Consider the following 24,527-nt stretch of genomic DNA (forward strand, 5'->3'; position numbering starts at 1 on the left):
GCGTTCTCTCAGGTCCGCATTTTCTAAAGATGACCAGATTTCTGGGCTAAAATCCCATGATTGGCATAAGATATGTCAGGTTTGTGAACAGAATGGATTTTAATTAGCGTGGACATTTTGAAATTTGAAAAGTGACCATTATTCTTAATGCTTTCTCATTTGTGGCAGTTTGTCCTACCGATCGCGATCGCGGGATGCCTAACTCCAGAAATTCGCGGGGCCATTTACAAGCTGTCGACTTTGGTGCAATGGATCTCACAGAAAGAGATTAAGACGTCCTCTATTGAATCCGCAAGGCGGGGAGCAGTTGAGACGGTCTGTCTCTTTGAGAAATACCTGCCCACTAGCATGCTCACGATACAAGTTCACCTTCTTGTGCATCTTGTGGATGAAGTGGAGATTGCTGGACCTGTCCATACGCGATGGATGTTCTTCCTGGAGCGCTTCATGAAAACCCTGAAAGGCTTTGTGCGACAACGAGCTCGTCCGGAAGGTAGCATGGAGGAAGGTTGGTTGGTGTCAGAGGCGTTAGTGCATATCTCACAATGGCTACCAACGGTGGAACCAGACAATGAAATGCTATGGACGCTGAAGGACGATGACAGGCTGACTGGAGATGTGGTGGTTGGAAATGGGGTAGAAAAAAGAATGGATGCCTCAATGGAAGAGAAGGTGAATCGCTTTTGTATGTTGCACCATGCCTCCATGGAGACGTGGCTCGCCAAGTACCAGATTGCAAGGCAAGATCGAGAGGAAGCACGAGCTGAATTCCGACGCAGTACGCGTCACCGACCGATTCGATATCCCGAAGGCATGGAGGAGATGCCGCAGTTTATGTCAACACGATGGTTGCATGGAGCCTTGACCGCAGCATCCAGCGAAGAGACAGAGGTCTCAATGGAGGAGTGGGAGTTCTTGAGGGGATGTAGTCCAAAGGTAATGAGGGGTTTAGAATGTGTCGTATCTAAATTTGCTTGCTACATCTAATTTGAGTGTTTCAATGTGCAGTACAAAATATATAGTGCAGCGTGGTCGCGCGGACGGCATTTTCGGGTGGAGCGTATTGACAAAATGCGCTCCACAATGGACTGTGGTGTCATGGCAAGGTTTGAGCAAGAGAGCCGGCGACGAGCAACGGATCCGAACACGGTTGTGGATGAGATGGAGTATTTTGGGAATTTGCAAAGTATTATTACGGTGGATTACCGTAGCTTCTCCATGATAATATTCGACGTGCAGTGGTTCAAAGTGGTACTTGGAGGAGCTGGCGCAACAGTTCGACGAGGTCCATTTGGATTTCTCAAAATAGATTCCGAAAAAAAATGGATGGATTTGCGCGACACCTTTGTGTTGCCGGCCCATTGTGAACAGGTGCAACTAGGCATTTGCTTGCTAATTGTAATACGACATGGTTTATGTCACAATGGTTTGAAGACGGTTTGTAAGTGTTTGTGAACAGGTAATCTTCTATCCAAATCCCCGACAACCTCGATGGTGGTATGTTATACCTTCAACTCCTCGAGGTGCGAGAGTATACGATCAAAGCGATGTTCCAGGCATAGATGAAGAAAATATGCAAGTAGAGGGATCGAAATTACAAGGGGTGGAGGCCACCGCAAGCTTGGAGCCCGCATCGGCTAACAATGATGGAAATACAGAAGTCGTAGAATTTTTTGAGAACGAGACAGACTCGTTGTTTTGTGGTGACATGTCTATCGACCTTCCAGTGTATGCAGAGTTGTGTCAGGAGATTAACATGGGACCATAGAATACTTCATTCTTGGAGAATTGTATTACTCAATTCGTTGTTTAGATCTTCCATAAAGGTAAATAAGATATGCATTTTAAGAGGGATTTTTCAAAAATGATTTTATTAATGTGCTTTGTATAGTTTAAATTGATTATTCTAACATTATTTTTTATCTGTGCAGGTATCGACATTTTCAGGATGAGTCGAGGGATGAGCGATGAGGAGTTTCAGGAGATGATGGCACGTATGTTTCCAGATCAGCTCGCGAGATTCAGAGAGATAGCAGATCAGGAGCTATCTCGTTCTTCGTCAGGACGCTCTGCTAGATCAGCTTTGGCGTGATCAGATGCTTCAGCTTCGAGCAGACGATCTCGACGCTCGCGACTTGGGCTAGAGGGAGGGACTGCGACTGCAGGAGGATCAGGGGGGTGCTGCTGTGGAGACACGGACGCGGTGTCTCCGTCTCGTCGTTCAGCTGGAGCTCGGTCACCTCCAGGATTTGTCACACCTGTGGGGACGTCCACTCCAGTTACTCCGGCTTTTGCGCAGCCGTCGGCAGATGTCACGCCTTTTGGTGGCACTCCTTTTGGTGGCACCCCCTCTGGTGGCACTCCTTTTGGTGGCACACCCTCTGATGGCACCCCTTTGTGTGGCACTCCGGGAGAGGGTACCCCCGTCGGTACACCGGATATTCAGGGGTCTCCTGGATATGCCCAGGAGCATGGACGGAGATGGGAGAGGGCCCATACAAGGCACACTCCTAGGGATTATGGATACCTAGTGGATGGCAGGTCAGGAGCCATCATCATGAATGATGAGGGGAGGAGGGTGATGGCTCGCATGAGGGAGTTGTGCCAACAAGTTTTTCAGCACAACGTCCTGGATCATTGGAGGAACATACCGGAGGGGAGCAAGGAGTACATAGTAGCATCCTTGCACGAGGAGTTCCCGGTGCCAGCCGCAGTGAATAGATTCTCTATGGGCTAGATGATGGATTGCATGCGTGCATACATGTCACATAGACGATCCGATGCACGCAAGGCAATCAAGAGTGGGGCTCCAAAGCCCGAGTGGTTAGATGCAGACGACTGGCACCGACTGAGGGAGGAGGCTACAAATTCGCCAGGGCGTTGGAGTCAGCAGGGGGAGGCGGCGAGGGCACGAATCGAGGTCGGATCGGTACATCATCTTGGGAGTCGCGGCCACAAGACATATTTGGAGGACTTTGTAAGATTCTCTTTTGTTTTGCTTATTTGTTTTTTTGAAATATTCTTTGTACTAACAATCATGTTTCTAACAGTTAGCATTTTGTTTTCTTTGCATCACTCCATTACAAATCACGATCCGCAAGGCCTTGAGACTCGATATGCGGAGAGGCACGGTCTCAGATCATTGATCGACCGATTGTATAGACGCGGCGGCCCAGTAAGTCACTCATCTTTCTTGTCCGTAGTTACCATGAGATATTTGAATGCATTATTGTATGGTGGATTGATATGTTGTTTCTTTTTCTGCAGAATCCGTTTGATGCTCCTTTACAGCAGGAAGAGCTTTCGGGGGACGACGATTTGTAGCTCGCCCTTGGATCCTTAGAGCTCACATACCTTTAGTTTTTAGTCGCCCGATCTATGTAGACATTTTCTATGTATTAGTGATATTGTTTTATGATTGTATCAATCGCATTTTATGCGATATCATGTATTTATTTCATCCATCAGTTTTATGATTTCAGTATACATTCTTTTTGTTTGCAAACGCTTTGTATGAAGCAGTGCAGAAACTATTTTGTATGGCTCTCATACAGCACACAAATTTTTTTTTTCTCTGTTACCGTCGCTATTTGCGTCGCAAATTTACTGCACGCGTCGCTATTGTCGTCGCTATCAGCGTCGCAAATTCTCTGTAACCGTTGCTATATGCGTCGCTATATGAGTCGCATTTTGCGACTCATATAGCGACGCATATAGCGACGGTTATAGCGACGATTCTATGGCGTCGTCAATAACGACGCTTTTTGCGACGACGGGGGCAAATTTTGTTGTTTGTATTTTCGTCGCTTTAAACGTCGCTATAAGGTCTATATCTTGTAGTGTCCATATGTTTCAATCCCATTTGCATGTAGCTCTGCATAACCTGAGGATTGACACTAGTATGTTGGGTTCTTTTAAATAACGGGGCGTATTCAATCTCTACCTCAATATGCAGCTCCTTCTTTCCTGTATTCATTTTACTATTAATAGAAATGGGAAGCCTACTTGGTTGTCACAGGAGGTAGAGTGGAGATACACAAAGAGGCACATAAAGGTGCCAAGGAAAAGGAGGGTGTAAGTAATTCACTCTGTTAATGGAGGTTGCATAAACAGAGAGAAGAGGTCACAATAGAGCCATGAGAGAGTATAGATATGAGGAAATATAGCTCAAAGAGTAGGGATGTCCAAGACTTTTTGTATTTTAGAAATTTCTATTTTACCTCCAAAAACATTTCCAAAAAACACCAAAATTGACCATTTGGTTTTCTTTTAAACCCAAAAGCTAGAATATAAAACATCCCCAAAATAACTTAAAAGGAACTTTCAAATTTTGATTTTCTTTATTCTTAATTAAAAAATCAACTATCTCGTATCTACTAACCATTTTGCATTGAAAACGAAGCACCACACTCGTGTAACTAACTCCTTTTTTAATATAAAAATTGGTTGAAAAATACTTCTTGAATGAGGAGAGAGAAGGAATCTGAGTATATCTTTGTAAATAATATAAAAAAGGCAAAATGAGATTGCAAAAGTGGAGAGAGAAGAGGATTATTTTACTATTCTTCTCTCCTCTTTTCCTTGTTTTAAGGAGGAGAGAGGGGAAGGCTAAAAGGCCCATTTGTGTATTCATTTTTTCCCTAATGGTTAATGCTATTATTCAATTCATCCAGATGTCTAGATTAATAAAACAATCAACAACCAAGATTCAGAAGATACCTGAAAGAGCCAAAAGCATCGAGGAGAAGGATCATTTGTGCAACAGCTTATGGACCTGTCACTCCCTGTCTCTCACTCACTAGCTCTCTCTCAATCTCACTAAATGCAAATGAGCTCTCTCTCCCCCTTGTTTTACTTTTTTTGTTCTCTCTTTCTCCCCTTACCTTCTGTTTTTTCTTCCTAAATATGCAAAATCTAATTCCTTTCTTCCCCTGTTTCCCTATTTTTTTGATTATCCATAGAGTTATATTTTCCTTATTTCCCAAACCAGAGTTATCTTTTCCTTATTTCCCAAACCTGAATGTCTCAAATCGGATACAAAACACATAACTCCTACTCTAACCAATGCACAAAATCTTCCTACACCTAAACTAATCTGCGAAAGAGATCAAACAGCCTCTAACTCCCTTGCTTCCTACCTAAAACCAAGTGCCACTTCTTTGGAGTTGAACTCCTACTTCATCACTCAATTTAAATTACACAAGAAATTGAGGCTTGAATCTGTTTGTCCTGGCAAGGGAATCAAAATGTACGAACTTGCACTCAATCGCCAAGACTCACAGATTACTTATTTCTTCAAGCATATCAAGCCAAGTGCAATGGCTACCTCTCACATAACCATACGTGCTCTCACATCTACAAGTGTAGTGAGTTTACCTTCATGCTCAATCAAGTTGCCTCCTCCCCCAAGCTCTCCGGTAGCTCCATGATCCAAGGTGCAAGCTTGATCCTCATGCTCCAAGCTCCATGCTCCATTTCCATGTGTGCAAGAGAAGAGAAGAGAAGAGAAGAGAACATTGAGAGCTTCTCCACCATAGTCCCTCGCCCTCACACACTCACACCCTCACTCCTTCACACTCCCTCTCTCAAGCACAAACCCAAGCAAGTAAGAACAAGAAGAATAAGAGAATAAGAGAGCTAGTTTTAGCCACACACAAGAATGATCTTCTTCATTCACTTTTGTCGTTTTATACATGCCCTCCTCCTCTTTGGGTGCCTATCTCTTTTTACATGACCAAATGTTTTAGCCTAGGTCTTCTTTCCTTATTCATTCCTATTTTTATAGTTCCTTCGCCCTTGCTTGTTTACATTTACAAATTGCACAGGATGGAGCATGGTACTCTTTTACAAAATGAATTACAATGTGCCCAATGCTTTCCCTGTTAGAATATTTGGTCCACTTATTATTGTGTGCTTCCTTTTAAATTGAGGCTTTTCCTACATTTTTTTGAGCTTGCATTTCTCTTTCATTTTTTCTTACCTTGGGTTGTCTTCCATGTTTTTTTCTTACCTTGCGTTGTCTTCCCTTTATAACTTTTTGGGGCATTTCTATTTTGTCTTGGACTTCCAAAGGTGTAACAATTGGTCTTCCAAAGGGGAGAAAATGAATGGATAAAGTACAAAAAAACACAAGAGCACATTTGCACAAACTACTTTGTATGGATAAAAGAGTACACTAACAGTAAGTGTGCTATTACTAAATATATTATGTATAACTCTTAGAGTCCTCTTAAACATAACATGATTGAAATTCCTTTTTAATAACTTGCTATTTTACACTTTCATATTCATCAAAAATCTTCTGAAAGATCGAGTCACAAGCATCTTATCAATCTCACTCTTACTATGGTATCTAGTGATATTGGAATCATCTCTCCATCTACAAACAAAATATGTTAGTATTTTCTCTCACTGGTGTTTTACTCCACCACTATCAAGTTTCAATCATAATACGTCATCTACCTACATGATGAGCCCATCTCTTATCAAGTTTACCATCAAGCAAGCTGTGGTGATAATCTCTCATCAAGGCATCCATCAAGAAAAGTCCAAATATCTTCATCATCAACTTACATCCCTTGAATCATTGCAAGAAAATATTGATGTATATCTTCTACAACAAAAGGGATAAGGCCTCATGCTATACTCATCATTGTAATCTTACTTCTCTTGTAGCCAAGATGATTGGCCAAAAGCCTTTGTACTGCAAAAGAAAACCCCATTTTCTTTTGAAAAGGAAGAAAGAATGCTAGAAGATATCATTAACCTTTTCTAGAAAGAGGGAATATTAGAATAATGGGATGTACTCATATGAACATGTAGTTAGAGAATATCTAAGAAGACAATATCTAGATATTTAGAACTAGATAAGATGGATCTAGAATATGTGGAGGATTCTTAACTTTCTTGTATTTATATGTGTACTCTTAGCTATTGCAATACAAGTGAGTGATTTATTATCCATCTAATTGTCTCATTGTCTCTCCCTCTTTCACTCACTGTCACTTTCACGACATTTTAGTATTTTTATATTAGTCTTTATTATGTGGTAGACGAAGTTTGTTTATGTTTGAAGAAGAAGAAAGAAGCCCTACCTCTCTATATGCTCACGTCTCCATTGTGTGCATACACTCTGGGCTACTTCCTCTCTCTCTTCTCTTTTTTGTTTACAACTTGTTTTGGTCGCTATGAGATCCATAGTACCGCTTTCCCTTCACCTAGCCACCTTCAAAAAATAAAAGATTAACCTTAACTTTGTTAGCAACAACTGAAATATTTGTTCTTTCTTGCAACTACCAATGAGTCACCCAATGTAAACATTGATGGAACGAGAGAGCAACTCCATTTATGAATTTCTCTCTCATCTCATTGTTATATAAGTCACAACATTTATCAAATTTATTACTCCTTGTCTCACCATCTACAGTTGTATCAACATAGCTGAATCATCTCCCCCGATTTAACAAAATGAACACAATTATCATTATGTGACTTCAATACTCCATTAGAGACAAAAAAGCTTCAAAAAATACACTTGTAAGAAAATGATTAAGCTGCGAATTAGTTGAGATTTTGGAAGAATAAAATCGCTAAATTTGATTGCTCAAATGTGATTAATGAGAGAATATTGAATTTGTTGAAGAGGTCAGCCATTAATTGCCTTGTATCTTTCATTTATGTCAGGGTCACCTTTTCAGCTGATTTTATCTTGGAACTTGGGAAATTTTGTATTTTTGAGAAATGTCCACCTACATCGTGTTTGTCTACTCATGTGTCTTCTTTTCACATGCTCTTTCACCATTCTCTTCTTTGTGCTCACTTTCTTATCACTATGAGATTCATTTGTCGTTGATCTGCTAAAATGTTTAGAAATACATCTACAAGTAATATAGATATGAGCAAATGCAAGTACAAACTTACCATCCAACCAGATCCAATTTATTCATCTTGGAGAAGTATACATCGTCGAGTACTAATAGATGAGATGGATGCCAAGAGATTGCAAACTCAAGAAAAGAAACATATATATTCATGGGTGGATGAAAAGATTTATCCCAAGGATCCTTCAATATGTAAATCTCCTAAATTTTTAAATATTCATGACTACATGAGATATGTTGGGAAAGGTTATAATGGGATGCTTGGCTAGTGTAAAAGGTTATACTCTACATCTTACACATACATGGCTCAAATGAATAAAGTGAATAAAATATTATTTATTACACAAACAAGCATTTTTGAGCTTACAAATAAGATTGGCGTTCTGGCTAACACACTTAAAGAAAACTCCAATAGGATTCAGAGAGAGAAAGAGACCATTAAAAAACATAACTAGCTTGTGTGAGAGAGTAAAGAAAAGAAGATTGAATCTTGCAAAGAAATATGTCTCTAACATGTCAGGCATTAATATTCAAGAGAGTGAGGAGAGAATCAGTCTTTTTAAAGAGACCATGAATAAGAATGATATTTTGAGGATTCTTAAGTCACCTCAAAATATAGATTTGAGAGCCCAACTCTCAAAGAATTGGTCAATGACTTAAATGACACAATAAAACCAAATGAAATTGTAGAGACATGTGATACTATAGGTATTAGTAAAAAATGTTATCGTGTTATCTCAAGATTATGGTTTAATAATCTTAAATGTAATAGAATAATTGCATTTGGGTTGCCTCAATTCCTTATAGTATCAGTGCAAGGACTACCATGAATCGTAAGATTCCACATGTTTTTGGGAAATACATTCATATTGAAGTGTCTATGCCATATGAAAAGACAAAAATAAAATCTAGTTTTAAATTCAATTCGTTTAATAATATTTGGGTTGGTCTAAGAAAAGTGCAGATTACAACGGTTCACATAAATAGACTCACATTAGAGGAATGTCACGGTGTTTTGAAGTTTTCCTTGAAGTTAGATGAAGCATAGATTCAAAAAGGACAAAAGATGGAAAGAGTCAGTATTTGCATCATGAATAGGGTATTGGACTACAGCAATGGTAGGGGTCAAGCACCAATGCATATGTTAGAGTCTAAGATGGAGATTTGGTGGGTTGGTGCAGCTTAGGTACCAATTGAGAATCATCAAACAAGGAAATGGTTGTCCACTCATATAGGTATTCCAAACATTATTAAGTCTCAAAGTGAAGGAGAAATGTTGGTTGTTGATAGGGTTGGTAATTCTAATGTGGAATGGCACATGAGTGCTAACTTAAAAACTATCAAATGTATGCTTGGAATATGTAATGGGATAAATGCAAAATATCCTTGTATTTATTGCATGGAAAGTGTTGGAGCTAAAGATAGGAGAAACTTGCACCCTACAAGAAGAGCCCCAACTAGAGATTATATAGATCTGAGTAAATATAAAAACAAGGAAGATATATGGGATCCCATTCTTTCATTTCTTCTTACAAATTTTCATATATGTACTTTGCATGCATAGATTAGAATTATTGATAAACTTCTCAGGTTGCATCTCGACTATGCAACATCTTTTAGTGAACTAATGCCAACTCCCGTCCCTTTACCCCATCCCAAGAAGTTATCAAAATCTTCAATCTCCAACTACAAAAAGGATGAATGTCAAATGAATGTTGAAATCAAACATATTAATGTATCTTATAGAATTCGAGATAATAGTACCAATTGATTTTCATCATTCCCTAACTTAGTTGGATTCCATATGTTAATTGATGATTGTGCCTCGTTTTGGTATCTTCTAATTCTGCAACATAATTTGACTCCTCTCTTCCAAATTTGGAAATTGCAACTTGGTCTTGAAGGTGGTGGAACTCCTCATCAATAATCCCATACTCTTTCTCATCATTCTTTGCCTTGTTAAAACAAAGAGAAAGGGCATCCCCTCCTTCAATAAACTTGTCATCTATAATTTCAGTATCAAGTTTAAGTAACTCTTCTTCGATTCATTTTTAATGTCAAAAATGCCATTTGCAACATCGAAAGCCTCTACAATGATCGCTAAATAATAATCCTCCATGAGATTGAAGAGCCTTTGGATGTCTGATAGCAGTATGTATTCCTTGTCCTTGATAGGGAAAGTTGGAAGTGAAGGAACATTATAGAAAGAAGAGTCACATACAATATTTGCATTTGCATGGTTTTCATCAATAATGGTCTTAGCTTCGAATTGGGCAACATCTAGTTTTCCAGCAATATATGCTTCTTGCTCAGGGTCCAAACATTCCTCTGCATCCTTTGTCATTTGCCACCTCATCCAAAAGGTAGAAGCTGGAACATTTTGGACCCTCCAATTATTGTTCATAAAATTTGACAGGATATTTAACAAGAGTATACGCAATGAATGCAGCTACTATTGACATTAGCATGCATTTCCTAGAATGAGCTGAACAAAACAAATCTTGTGCACAAAACCTATCAAGAGAATGATATGTACACTTTCTTGAAAACAAATCCTTCTCTAAAGGTGATCTCCCGATAGGCATATGAACATATTCCTTTGCATCCTTTTCAACCACAGGAAATGCAAGACCTTCAAACTTAGCAAACTCCTCCAAAAAAACCTTTTTGCAAGAGTTCAAGACATGATCAATATCCCAGTCAGGGTTGAAAATATCCTTTATAGTTCCATAGTAAGATAACTCCATGCCATTCTGAAGAAGAAATTTTAGGAGCCTTTCTGAGGGAGAAACCTGTGTGATCTGAGACAATCCAGGAACCCTCAATGGTGACTTGCCTTTGATTGGAGACTTCCTAGGCATTCCCACACTTGTTGTTGAACAAGGGAAAGAGGCAGTGGGAATTTCAAGAAAGAAGGCAGGAAAACCAAAGGCCCTTGACCCTAAAGGCAATCTTCTTCTTTTCCTATTAGGGGTGACCATCTCCTGGGAGCCTGCAAAATCCTTTGGTTCAAATATGAGTTAGCATGATACGGTGCAAAAAGGTGCACCCAACCACATGAACAATACCTCCTCACTTCATATCGAGGGATCCACAATACTGTGTGAAAGAATGATTCCCCTAATAAAGAGGAAGCCCACTCGCTTTGTATCAAGGAGTGCATGATATGGCGCAAATCGGTTAATCTGAAAACACTTGAAAACAATCCTCACTCTGTATCATTGAGCTGAATATAGTATGAGAACAAACGTAGAAAAGCAAGAGGAGCCCAAATCTAGCTAGGCTTGATAATTTGCTAAAAAAACCATAAATGCCTCATTATACATATATATAGACAAGGACAAGGATTTGCCACGTGGATAGCCACATCAATAGCCATATGGATGGCCATCGCAAAACCCTAGCCAATTATATAGTGCCATGTGTCACCTACCCCACAGGTATAAAAGACCAATGATGTCTTACGTGGCTCACTTTTGACATCCATGATGCAAACGATGATAGGGCATGAGTGACCTCTTGCACTGCCAACACTCTTCCACCACCATCGCGCAGTATTGGTTAATTCGGTGTTGGAGGGGTTTTTGTCAAGAGGTCGAATCCACCGGAGATTAGAAGTAGAAGGAAGTAGAGATAGGAGATGGAAGAGAAGATAGAGAATACCCAAGTGGTAAACACTACAAAGACAAAGCACAATGAATTGAATCAATATGTATTGAAAGAACCTGGAATCTTCGCACTACTCAGAAGCAATCTCCATACATTAGATCTCCTAGAGCTTCTTTATAGAACAAAACGTGCATCAAAATTACAACTCCTTCTCTACTGCTCGGAACCTAAATCTGATGGCTCCGTTGACTCCGAAAGGAGCGTAAAACCGCAGGACACCTGCCCACGGATCTCCCAGATCACTCCTTCTTCTTTCAGTTCAATCTGTAGTTTTCAGCCTATTTATAGTGATCGCGACGTGCACGATTTCATCAATCTATCCCTCTTGTGAAAATCCCATAATTGGCTAAAAAAGCAACTAGTTTTTTGCATGCCATCCTAATCTAGAAGCTTTTTCTAAGTTTTTTGGATTTTTACAATAAATAATATCAAAAATAGGTTAAAATTATCCAAAAATCTAGTATTTTTAGATAATCCATGCAACTCACACTAGTAATAATGGCTCAAATCACATTGACTCTCTAGATCAATAAAGAAGTCGAATGATGATGCATTCCATACTTTTTCACATTGTGTCCTCATAACATCACGACATCCACCCCCCTGAACCTGCACATCCTCCGGTATGTGGCAAAATCCTAGTTGTCACTAGATTCTGAGTCCTCCTCATCCTCTGCAACCATATCCTTTGCTTCTTCATCTTCCATATCTTCCTAGCTAGCCCCTGTATCATGACCACTATTTTCTTCCAATTCTAGCAACTCATAGGTAGTAGATTCCAGCTTTTTGAATAATTTGATTGTTTTTCCTACTACTGGAAGTTTGATGGGTATCCCATCCAACTCATTTAATGCATAAGTAGCATTATCAAATACATGTCTTACCACATAGGGTCCAAACCATCTTTTGGAAAGTTTACACATGGCACTATGCTGGTTGTCTAAACTGCTATCATAAACCAATACCCAATCCCCATCTTATATGGTTCTTGGTCTCATTCTATGTCTTTTGTTAAACTATTTCTTGTTCTGTATCCTTGCTGCCCTTAACTTTGGAATTGGTGCCTCTATGTCTTCTGACTTTCTTTCCAACTGTCTAATGCGTAAAGCCAACAACTCCTCTCGATTCAACTCCTCCTCCCAAGGTAACACACTCCATGTGACTCTCATCTCTTCTATCGGCATGATAGGTTTTTGACCATACATGAATTCTACAGGCATATATCCTGTAACAGCACTATGAGTTATTCTGTCAGCCCACAAAGCATAAGGGAGCAATCGTGGCCACTCTTTTACCTTCTCTCCACATGTTGCCAATGCCTTCACAATAGGTGGATGACCTCTTTCACTTTTTCCATTTCCTTCAGGGTTATAGGCTGAAGTTAAAGCAAGCTTTATCCCCAATCGTGCAAAGAAATCATGAGCTTCATCTGCATCCAACTCACCCCTATTTGCTGTAATTTTTCCCACACAGCCATACCGACAAAAGATATCTTCTAAGAGAAAAGTACACACAACATTTGTTGTCTTAGTATGTAAAGCTTTCCCTTCCACTTGATTAGTCAAGTCTTAACCAGCAAGCACAAGATACCTCATTTGCCAAAAACCTGTAGGCATTGTGACCAAATCCACCATCCACTTAAAATGAAGAGACAATGGATATGTGGATTGCAATCCATCCCGATGTCTCACAGATAAATACATTTGACATGCCGTACATGTTTCCACAAAGTGAGCAATATCCTTATACATACCCTGCCACCAACATATTTCTTTGATCTTTGTAAAAGTACCCCAGACACCTCTATGACTAGCCCACAAGCTTTCATGAAATTCTAGCATTACTTTTACTTGTGAAGCTCTGTCACCCAAAACTCACAACGGCTACCCTATTTCTTTTTAGCATGTTTTCATAAATATCCATCTTTTAAGAAAAACCCATATGCTTTCCTCTTGATTTTCTTAAACTCCTCATCTGACCATTCATCTCTCTTCATTAATGTACTGAGGTATTGACCAATTCTCAACCACTCTCCTGCGTATTTGTCTTCCAGAAACACTTCTACACAAGATAGAAAACATCTAAAGTGTCTCCTCTTTGTTGTCCAAGCTTCTGTTAATGCTGTAGCAACACCTTGCATTGCTAAATTCACTCTTGCAACATCATTTTCAGCCATAAGAAAGTCATCTTTTTCCTCCTCATCCATCATCCCATCTTCATTCTTATAACGTGCTCGAGATAACATGTCTGCCCCACTGGGTTATCTCTTCCTGCAATATGCTGAAATTTATGGTTCAAAGATTTGATGTATGCAATCCACCGGAGCATAGCAATCTCCGGAGTAGCACAACTAGTAATCATACCCAATACCAGCAAACAATCGGTCTCAATGACTACATGAGCACCCATAAAATACTCCTTATCACATTTAAGGGATGTCACAATTCTCCATAATTCTCTTTCAACCTGTGGATATCTTCTTTGTCGTTCAGTCAATACTTTAGCACCAAAGCGAATTGCATATCTTTGCCCTTCCTCATCATCTTGCCCAATTGCCCATCCAATCCCGATTGGGCTTGTATCAACAATAATAATGATAGGTTTTCCATATGAATAGTCAACTTTTCTCAATGTTGAGAAGATTTTAAGAGTTGCTTCAATTTCTTCATTGCTTTTTTATGATTCCTTTCCCAATGAAATTTCTTACCTTTCCTTAGAAGCTAATAAAGAGCATCGGCTACATGTGCAAAGTGAGGAATCCATATCAAATAGAACACACATGCACCCAAGAATCTATGCACCTCTGATACATTCGTGCATACATCTTTCATTCTATCAATCCCATCTATTTTTGCTAGTGATGGCCTTCGCCCATAAGGCCCACACATATGCCCAACAATCAAAACCTCTTCAACTTTAAAGACAGACTTTTTTCTAGAAAGAGTTAAATGCACCTCTTCTAGATGTGTCAAAATCCTCTCACAATCCACATTATGGTCTGCAATAAACTGTCTGCATCCATGTGCATCCATCCCTTCATTCTTTTCATCCACTACACACCCTTTGATTGGGACATCATCCAAGAAGGGCATAGTCAATTGTGGTATAAAATCCCTGAGTACCCTATTCATAGCATTTGTCATGTGTGCCACTGAGTTTGTTGCTCCCTTTGGGAGAGTACACATCCATACTAACCCCAAGGGAGTCTTCATGGTTGTGATATCCCTGCTTTCAATTGCAAGCTGAAACTGATCATAATCCAAGTAAAGATCACCCAAAGAATAGATCGCTCTGCCTGCAAAAGCCTCTGCAAATTCATCAACCACAGGACCTGCATCCACATTTCTTATGGTTACTTTATTGACCGGTTGCATGTCTTGAATAAATCTCAAATCCCCATTCTTTTTGGGCACAATAAACCAACAATTTGAATACGGGGCTGAAGAAGGCTCTAAGATCTTCATGCGAATCTTTTCATTTAGTTGATTGGGTTGTAAAACCCACTGTTGAAAAGTCTTGCGCGTAATCAAACTAGTGTCCTCAATGTAAAATTCTTCCCTGAGTGTCTTCTTGAAGGCTACCCAATCAGCATCCTGCAAGTATAATTCAGTAATCCATGCTTTCAGTTCATGAACAATAACACATACAAAATATCGGCTCCATGCAGATTGAGCCATCCCAAAGAATTCCATCTTCTGAGCATAGGTATATACATATGCAGATATATTCCTGCCATTGAATAACTTCACCTCATACTCAACTACTTGCAAAGCATTCATCACAACACTTTCTGTTTGAGCTGAAGCTTGCATCACCTGTTGTTGTTGTTGTACCTTCATAAGCATATTCATATTTTACACCAACTGTTGCAAAACATCACTGGAGATTGTATTCGAAGATTCTCCCATCTTGTCTATCCTTCTTCTAACGATCTTTCACATCGGGTTCACCAATGTCGAAGGGGTTTTTGTCGAAAGGTCGAATCCACCAGGGATCAAGGGATCAGAAATAGAAGGAAGTAGAGATACGAGATGGAAGAGAAAATAGAGAATACCCAAGTGGCAAACACTATAAAGACAAAGCACAATGAATTGAATCAATATGTATTGAAAGAACATGGAATCTTCGCACTACTCAGAAGTAATCTCTAGGCATTAGATCTCCTGGAGCTTCTTCGTAGAACAAAACATGCATCAAAATTACAGCTCCTTCTTTGTTGCTTGGAACCCAAATTTGATGGCTCCATTGGCTCCGAAAGGGGGGTAAAACTGTTGAACACTTGTTCACGGATCTCCCATTTCACTCCTTTTTCTTCTTTCAGTTCAATCTACAGTTTTCAGCTTGTTTACAGCGATCGCGACGTGCGCGATTTTGTCAATATGTCTCTCCTATGAAAATCCCATAATTGGCTGAAAAAGCAACTAGCTTTTTGCATGCCATCCTAATCTAGAAGCTTTTTCTAACTTTTTCAGATTTTTACAATAAATAATATCAAAAATAGGCTAAAATTATCCAAAAATCTAGTATTTTCAGATAATCCATGTAACTCACACTAGTACTAATGGCTCAGATCACATTGACTCTCTAGATCAATAAAGAAGTCGGATGATGATGCATTCCATACTTTTTCACATTGTGTCCTCATAACATCACGACACTGGTTTGAAGGCTGACAAAGCTATGCTTTTTCTAGGGTCTAGGCTAGCAATACAGCGCGAATACGTTTAGTGCGTTACCTCGGTTTTCTCTATTCGTGCCATATCTAAACTTCCTTCGTGCATCTTGTCTAATATCAAGCTATGCTGTCTTTGCGTTGTATCAGCCTTGAAAGTAGAAAACATTCAATATGCGAATATCATGCGAGTAGACAACCTTCAATTTGTCACTCACGTGCATTCTTGCCATATCTGTCGTTGTGTTGAATGAATCATTGTCCGCAAATACGTTGAGCTGAATGAGTCACTGTCCATAAATACGACGCAAATGCATGGCATTCGATCTAGTGCTCCTTTACCTTTGCATCATAAGTGTTGTTCATCCCCATGTTTGTTTGCAGATACGGCGCGAATGAATCACCTTCCATCTTGGGCTTCCCTCCCTTTTGTTGTATTTGCTGTCACTTTTGATTTGTGAATTTTAAGTTTCTAATTTGCATTTTAAGTTTTTGATTAGTGTCATTTTCGAGTAGGTGATGGCTAGGACAAAACTAATTGCAAGGAAGGTTTATATAGATAGCAAGGATAGTGAGGAAGAGACAAGATCATCAATGGATCCTCAAGCTTTCTCTCATGATCCCTCCTACCCTTAGTTTCCCTCAATCTCCCACCATGCAATCAAAGCAATCTAGTGTAAAGATTGTGTGTTATCCCCCTGCCCATAGTAAGCTTCATTCTGTTGACAATCAACCCTATGACCTTATTGGACAGTCCTCTCCTACAACTTTCAAGTTTCCAACCTTCCCTAGAGCCCCTATTCAACAAATAGAGCAAGCTGGACCCTCTTATGCCCATGAAGAAGAGCCTTCTAGGCCTAAGAGAAAGAGAGAGTTTAGATTTTATTATGTTCAAAAATGTTTTGCTGAGATAAGGAAGGCACAAAGAGCTACACATCATGTCATTCCAAAGACACCTTTTATCAGAGTTGTCAAGGACATTTCTTATAGATTATCAAGGGTATCCACTAAAATTGGCATGCAAAAGAAATGGCAGCTTGCATCTATTCTTTGTCTTCAAGAGGGTAGAGTTGAAGACTTTGTTATTGATTTTATGAATGATGCTTACATTTTTGCCGCTCATGCTCATAGGGTGACTTTGATTAACAAAGACTTTAGTATGGTCAAGCAAAATCAGGTATAGGGTCGACAAGGTTTTGATGCCCTTGTCCACTACTAATTAAAAATCCTTTGACATTCTTAACATTCTGTCAAAATTGTTTAGGAGAGGGAAAGGGCCAATGATCGAGGAGGTGACACATTTATGCCCAACCCTTGTCCAATAACAAAAACCAAGAGATGTTATAGAGTCAGAGGATGAAGTTTACAAGAGGAAAATCAATGTCCTTGGCCCTGTCAATCTGAAGAGAATGGAGAAGGTATATAGATAAATGGTTGTGAATGTCTATTGCACTTCTTCAGAAGAGGACTATCTTAGTATATCTTCTGAGGACAAATCCTTACTTGTTAAGAAAGATATTCAATTGTCTGATTCTGTAGTCTTTTGTTGCATAAGGTAAGGCATTTTGACTCTCAAAATTTTTACTATATGGAATGATGGTGCTATTCATTGCAAATAACATTCCTTTGTTTTTGTTATTGGTTTTAGGGCATTGATTGCTTCTCTCAAGCAAGAAATCTCTAAAACTATATTTATTGTTGATTCACTATTACCAATGGAATTGTTTTCGAGATTTGGTTGAAACATAGAAATATTTTTTAAAATGCTTGATTCAGTCACAAACTACCATTTGTTTTTCCTTACATCGAAAGATATGTAATTTCGCAAAGGGCTTAATGTATACTTCTTTGTTGTATTCATTTCTTATGAACATTTCACTTTGCAGAGGACATTGAAGCCTCATATATATTGATATTCTCATTGGAGAAATTATCATTATGAACTCTCTTAGTAGTATCCATGGCCAAGAAAAAATGTGCGTTGAATAGAATAATGCTTGCTTTTTGGTTTATTGTTTATTTTAGTAACATGTTTCCATTTACAGTGCTAGTAGGCTTGTGGCTACCTTTTTGGACACCACATATGAGAATATTGTCGATCCTCGAAAACCATATAGCTTTCTCCGACAAGAATTTCCCTTGCAAAATGATGTGCATTCTTGTGGATGGAGAGTGATTTCAAATGTTTGTAGGACAATAGATTCAAAGATTCTCAAGATAGATGGGGTTAATGTAAGTATTATTCACATTGTTTTTTTTTTGAGCAACCTGTCTTTGAGTTTTCTAACTCATTACATTTTTTCTCGTAGTGCCAAGATTACCCTGATTCATACACATGGTAGATAAGGGAGAGATGTATTGATTTGATTTTGGAAAGGGCAATCACGCCAGAGTCGACCCCGACTCCCCTCCACAAAACTCCTCAACTAAGAGTAAGGGCAAGGCGAAGGGCAAGTCATCTAGAAAGACTAGTTATGTAAACTCCAAAAATAAAAAAATGCTAGCACTTTCTCCTCTATCTCCTCATCAACCTAAAGAGAAGAGGCCCCTGTCCAAGTCAACTTCTTCCAGCAACCAAATAAAAAAGCCACTGTAAGGAGATTAGATATCTTTGCAGAAAGTGATGAAGAAGTTACAAAGCTAAAAGAAGACAAATAGATGCAAACGAAAACAATAAGGAATCTTTATTGTTATTTTGCATCCTTGTATATTTTCACTTCAATTTCGTAACTCTTGATTCAATGAAAAGATTTTTATCATATATAAATGTAATCAATGTTTTCATATTTATGGCTTGAAGCTTACAATTGTGGGAGACAAGCAACTCATATAAGAGAAAGAGTGTTTAGCTCTTTTTCCAATAGTTTTACCATTTATTTTGAACTTATATTCAGCAAGTATACTATCTAGCAGCCCCAACTTGGTATCCCTTATATCTTTAAGACTCCAGTTGGAATTGATATTTACCTCCTTTTCTTCTTCATGTGCAATAACTTGTACCTTAAGTTTGAAGAGCATGCAATCTGTATTAGAATCCAAGGGAATCTGAATGCCTAGTTTAAGTTTGTATCTCCTATAATCAAAGCCCAAAGCAAGAGTTTGTTGTGCGATATTATAACACAAAGACAAGGATTGGGGGTATACAATACGCCTCATGGTATCACCCTTATAGTCAACCTCTCTAGATTTCCAAAGCCTTCCTATAATGTTGTCTAGTTCCGCTTTTGCAAAATTTCTACTTAGCCAAGATACTTTTGTTCTTTGTAAGTTTGCTATTTTGAAGCAGCCCACAAAGATATGTAAGGATATAAACCATGATAAGTGTATTCTTCTTGAGATCCTTCAGCTGTCATAGATTTTTTAATATCTTGACATATTTTGAATTTAAAACTATATATTGTTGCCCTATTAGGAACCTCCCAAATTAGAGATGAGAGACTTGGCAATGGCAAATCTTGGATATATCCATATATACCCTCTCTAGAGGGAACCATATACTATGCATAATATATAAAGGTTTTTATCTCACTAAAAGACCCGATGGTCTCATCAGCATAGATAATGTCTAGAAACGCCTTATAAATCTCATTGAAAGTTCCACTCAAGCTCTCCACATGTTGCCATTCAATACTTGTTGACAAAATTATATCTATAACTAAGAATTCGATATTAGTACTTGCTTAAATGAAAAAAATATCACATATGTTATCAACTTAAGACTTACAATGTGTCTACTAGCAAACACATTTGTTTGGAGGCAAGTGCATATCATTGGCCATGTAAACATGTTGCACTTTGAAAACTACCCTTCATGCGTAATTTTCAAAGCAATGATATATCCCTTCTAGTGATGTTTTATATCTCCTCTTTTTCTTCTTTTCACCTTGTGAAAGCCCTTGCAAGAGAGCAGCATGGTAACCCAATCGTTTATGCAAAAGGTTTTGGGCTCCCAATTTTCGTCACCTCCTTAGCTATACACAATGCAGGAGTTTATTCAACGGGAAGGATACCTTTTGGATACCATACTTAGATTGAATTCGTAGAGAAAGAAGCTCACTGCGAAAGGTAAATGAGTAGAGAAAGAAGCTCACCGAGAAAGGTAAATGAACTTGAAAGGAATATTAAGAAGACTAATAAAAATATATTGGGTGCCAAAAGCTCCTGACTTTCAAAAAAGTCATTATTAACTTCACAACACCTTTATCATGTCCTTTGTCTGATTTTATAAGTAAATAAGGACTTCGAGACTACCAAAACATGTCAGACTTTGGAGATTTTGGCAAAAAGAGAGGAGAGAATCACAAAGTGGACTCTACTATCTCCAAAAGGAGGAGACAAGAATACCATATTCTTGCACACGTAGCAAACTCTCTTTGGCCCTTTCCTTAATCCCATGATTAACAAAAGTGCATTTTTTGAAGAGTTTTTGGCCCTAATGCTCTCTCTCTCTCTCTCTCTCTCTCTCTCTCTCTCTCTCTCTCTCTCTCTCTCTCTCTCTCTCTCTCTATACTATAATAACATGTTAAGTATTGTCAAAGCCCTTGCCATGTCTTTTATTCGTTTAATGTTGATTTGTGTGACTGTGAGGATAAAAAATAAAGACCATTGCAATGGAGTATGGGGGAGAATTAGAGATAGGGTATCAAAGGTTGATATCCCTCCAAGAATGGAAGTTGACCCTAGCCTAATTGCCATAGTATATCTATCCAAAAACCGTGCTGGAGAATATGAGAAAGAGGGAGAAACCTTCCTCGGTTTCTTTATCCTCTTCTACTTTTACCATATCCTCTTTGACCGTCTAGAGGGTTCATCCATCCTTCAATAAGATAATTAGGTTCATAACTTATATACCCAAGGGGTGCACCTTATTTAACATGTAAGATACCACATGAGTTCAAAAGAAATGATATTTTATTTAATAAAATTTACAAGATTACATTAATAAAAGATACTTTTAAATTAAAATTTATTTTTTTTGTAAGTTTAAAAGTAAAAGGGGTCATTTTATGGCCTTGTAACATGTAAAGAAATGATATTTTTGAGTATCCTTTGAGCACATGTTATATAGATGATTTCTTATAGGCGCACCTCCCAAGCTTAGATGTTATCCAAGTTGTGGGATGTATCCAATACATTTGGTCTGCATATTTATATTTTCCATGTCAATAGAATTTATGCTAGTCTATGTGTGATAATCCAAATTATCACAAATGCTATTTATAGAGAGAAATAAAGATTGTTATATGAGACATCCAACTTTCATTTTTCTTTATCATTTCGATATTCCACAATCTATATGTGGAAATCCAATTTGATATGGATGTTATTTTTAGAGAGAGACACAAACTGTTATTAGATATTTCATTTTGATTTTTATTTTTTCTTTATATCAAAAGTATTAAAAGAGATTTGGGAGCATCCTAGTTGCCATGTAGGACTAAATTAGGTTAGGTGTTTTCTTCAATCATAAGATAGTATGGAAGCAAATATAGTATATACCTTATCACAACTTAAGAAACAAAGGTATAGATTGAAATAATAAATAAGTAAAGGAACAAATATTTGAATTTAAATTTAGTTACAAGAAATAACAATGGTTGAGGAAGGGGAGTTACAATTTTTCCATACCTTTAAAAATAAAGATTCATTAGTTTATATTGTAGTTACAAGACCGGGATATCATCTATAGCCTTTGAATAAGAAAACCAAGAGCCATGGGAACTTACACTTTTTAGGACCAAATTCAAAATAAAAAGTGCTCAAAAAGCTCTTCATGAGCATAATGGAGAGTGGAGCCTCTCCAAGATAGGGTAAGGGAGCCAATTATAGAGTATCCAAGGAAGAAAATATATTTTTGAGTAAATTTTGCATTCCACAAAAATTTTTTCAGATTTGAATAGATGAGGATGTACTAGATATAAAAAAGAATTGAGGGAGTCCAATAATGAATTTTGTTATTTTTAAAATGTTTTATGCTATTTAATAACTATAATTTTGGGAGACATTGTTACACTTGAGAGCAAGCAATGTAGCACTCATTTGTAGATCAATGAGTAACACCCAAGCAAGATTCTCACCATATTTTCTCTTTTTTCCTTTGTTTTTGGGGCCATTACAATTTACAATTTATGTTTCACGCTGAGGCTAGGCTCTAGCCGCGAGAAGATTGGATGGTGTAGATAGTCTGCAGAATGGATAAGACCAGCAAGCAAGTAGCCGCCATGACGGACACAATCAGCCACGGCTGATTGAGAAGGTAGGTCTCCTTGAGAGTCACCACCCACGTGCGCCATCGTTTGCGGCTTTCCACGACCAGTCTCTTGGTGATGAGATGGTGCCTGAGGGTCTGATAAAACACAACATTAGTCTGAGTCATTCTCCAGGCGGCGGCCAGCTCTTCGCTGCTGCCGTAGAGGTTGGTGAGGACGCCGGCCTGCACGAGAACCTCAGCGTCCTCCGCGCTCCTGATGAGGCTCTTCATGAAGGAAAGGTAGGACGTCAGGACCCAGCCATGTCGATATTGGTGAATATCAGTATCCTCGAGACTGCTTGCGTAAGCCATCTCGTAGGCAAGCAGGTTCACAAACAGGCGCGGCGTATTGTGGCCGATTCTGATCTCGGGTAGGGAGAGCGTGAGGGTGGCGTCGTCCAACCGCAGGCCTGTACTGAAGTTGTGGCCTTTCGATGCCCTGAATCGGATGCCGCATTTGGCCAGCCTCGAGGCGCCTGGTAGCTGCGCGTTCCAGCGGATCGACTCTTCGAACTGGCTGGCGCTCTCGCTCCCTAACCCTAGTCCTTCCACCTCAGATTGATCCCCGCCTTCTGCAGGATACTCTGTCAGGCTGACGTACAGATGATGGAGCAGGCATGTCTTCCACCACTCTGGATGTAGCTCTTCGAGCCCGTCATCCGAGACCTGCAGCAGATGAGGCTTGAACTCCAACGACAGCAAAGGCGTGCATATCTGGTAAAAGAATCTCACGCACTGCACAAGGCAGGCTCTTGCGGGAGAGTTGCGCATGAATTCGAGCACATCGAACAGCACGAAGAGCGGCAATTGGTTCTCCAGTAGCAGGAGATCCGATAGAATAATCTGTCGGACGGACGACGGCACGATGTACTGCGGCAGCTGGAGAGCAGTTACGACGGCGACGCCGTCGAGCACCAAGAGGCTAGCGAGAGAGGAGCGATCGATGGCGGACAGCGCCCCTGGGGGAATGTCGATGTATGTGGCTCGGATGAAGGAGTCGCGCTCCGCGATCTTGTCAACCAGCCTCTGGAAGTCTTCCAGCTCGCGTATGAAGTGCCCATCTTGCATGATGACCTCCTGCGAGACACAATGAAGAGGGAAGAGCTTTTAGCCTGATTTTATCGCACATGCGAATGACTTATGTTGGGTATATACACACACACATTATTACGTGCCTGGAGTATCCGCACTTTCAAAACTCTTTGAAGCTGCTGGGCGCTGCCAGGATGTAATCCACTGGTATTATCAAAAGCAGTGTTCGTGGGGTGTAGGCTGTAAGGCCCCAAGTTAAACATCTGCGGCGTGAACCATTGCGGGTTGGCCTGCCTCAGCATAGTGTGCGCCCTCAAGCATTTCCATCGCCCCTTACATCTCTTGTGCTCGGCAGCGCATTCCAAAGCAAGCAGCCTCGTCCTGGGAAGTAGTGCCATAGCTTTTCTTTGAAAACCTTTGTTGGCCAAGATGCACCTAATGTGTGGTGAAAAATACTCTACTTAAAAATGTCATGAGACATTTGCCAAGCCTTAGAAAGCTTTGTGTCTAGGGCTTTTATATATTTCTCTTATGCATATCCGTTTTCTTTGCGTATGCATATGCATTTACTTGCAGATATAGTTTCTACCTAGGGATGCATGTTCTCCTTTTCGTGAATATCACAATAGGAAGTTTCCCTATCCCAAAGATAAATATAACGACGTCAATGTCTTGGAATTTTGCTCTTACTCATATATAATGAGTAGAAATAGTCTCCTACATACAAAATTGTTCACAGCATTACTTTCCTACATGTGAAACTATAGGTAAATATAACTCTTTCAAAATCCATTCTCATGGAAAGAAGATTTCCACGCTCACATGAGTAAAATATTGTGTAGGGTTTGAAAGAAAATGACATTCTCCCCAGCTACAAACGTGATTCTCTTCCAATGTATAGGACTCTATCTTTCCCATCCTACAGATTCATCTTTTGTGAGTATGAATTTCTGATATTTTCAAGGATAATTTTGTTTCTAATATAAGAAGTGGTTTTCTGATCTTACACCTAACAATGGGAGTT

General features: G+C 39.2%; 1 protein-coding gene across 1 annotated transcript; it reads right to left on the reverse strand.

Annotated features, from left to right (window-relative positions):
• Positions 1 to 21,984: 21,984 nt before the first annotated feature.
• LOC148037759 (putative UPF0481 protein At3g02645) lies at positions 21,985 to 24,103 on the reverse strand. The gene is made up of 2 exons (XM_087676727.1): positions 23,647 to 24,103; positions 21,985 to 23,548 (listed from the first exon to the last, which is right to left on the reverse strand). Exons 1-2 carry the CDS (start codon positions 23,899 to 23,901, stop codon positions 22,373 to 22,375), a joined length of 1,431 nt encoding a protein of 476 aa, XP_087532853.1. The 5' UTR covers positions 23,902 to 24,103; the 3' UTR covers positions 21,985 to 22,372.
• Positions 24,104 to 24,527: the final 424 nt, after the last annotated feature.

Source organism: Lygodium microphyllum, chromosome 4, assembly GCF_053477565.2.
Source record: "Lygodium microphyllum isolate KBCC chromosome 4, Lygodium_microphyllum_v1.1.10, whole genome shotgun sequence".
In the NCBI taxonomy this organism is placed as follows: domain Eukaryota; kingdom Viridiplantae; phylum Streptophyta; class Polypodiopsida; order Schizaeales; family Lygodiaceae; genus Lygodium; species Lygodium microphyllum.

Bases quoted from the DNA above. Each gene is read 5' to 3' on its own strand.
- LOC148037759 (XM_087676727.1), bottom strand. From the start codon at position 23,901: ATGGCACTACTTCCCAGGACGAGGCTGCTTGCTTTGGAATGCGCTGCC. The intron at 23,549-23,646 runs GCACGTAATAAT...TGTGTCTCGCAG, and splicing joins TGAAAGTGCGGATACTCCAG to GAGGTCATCATGCAAGATGG.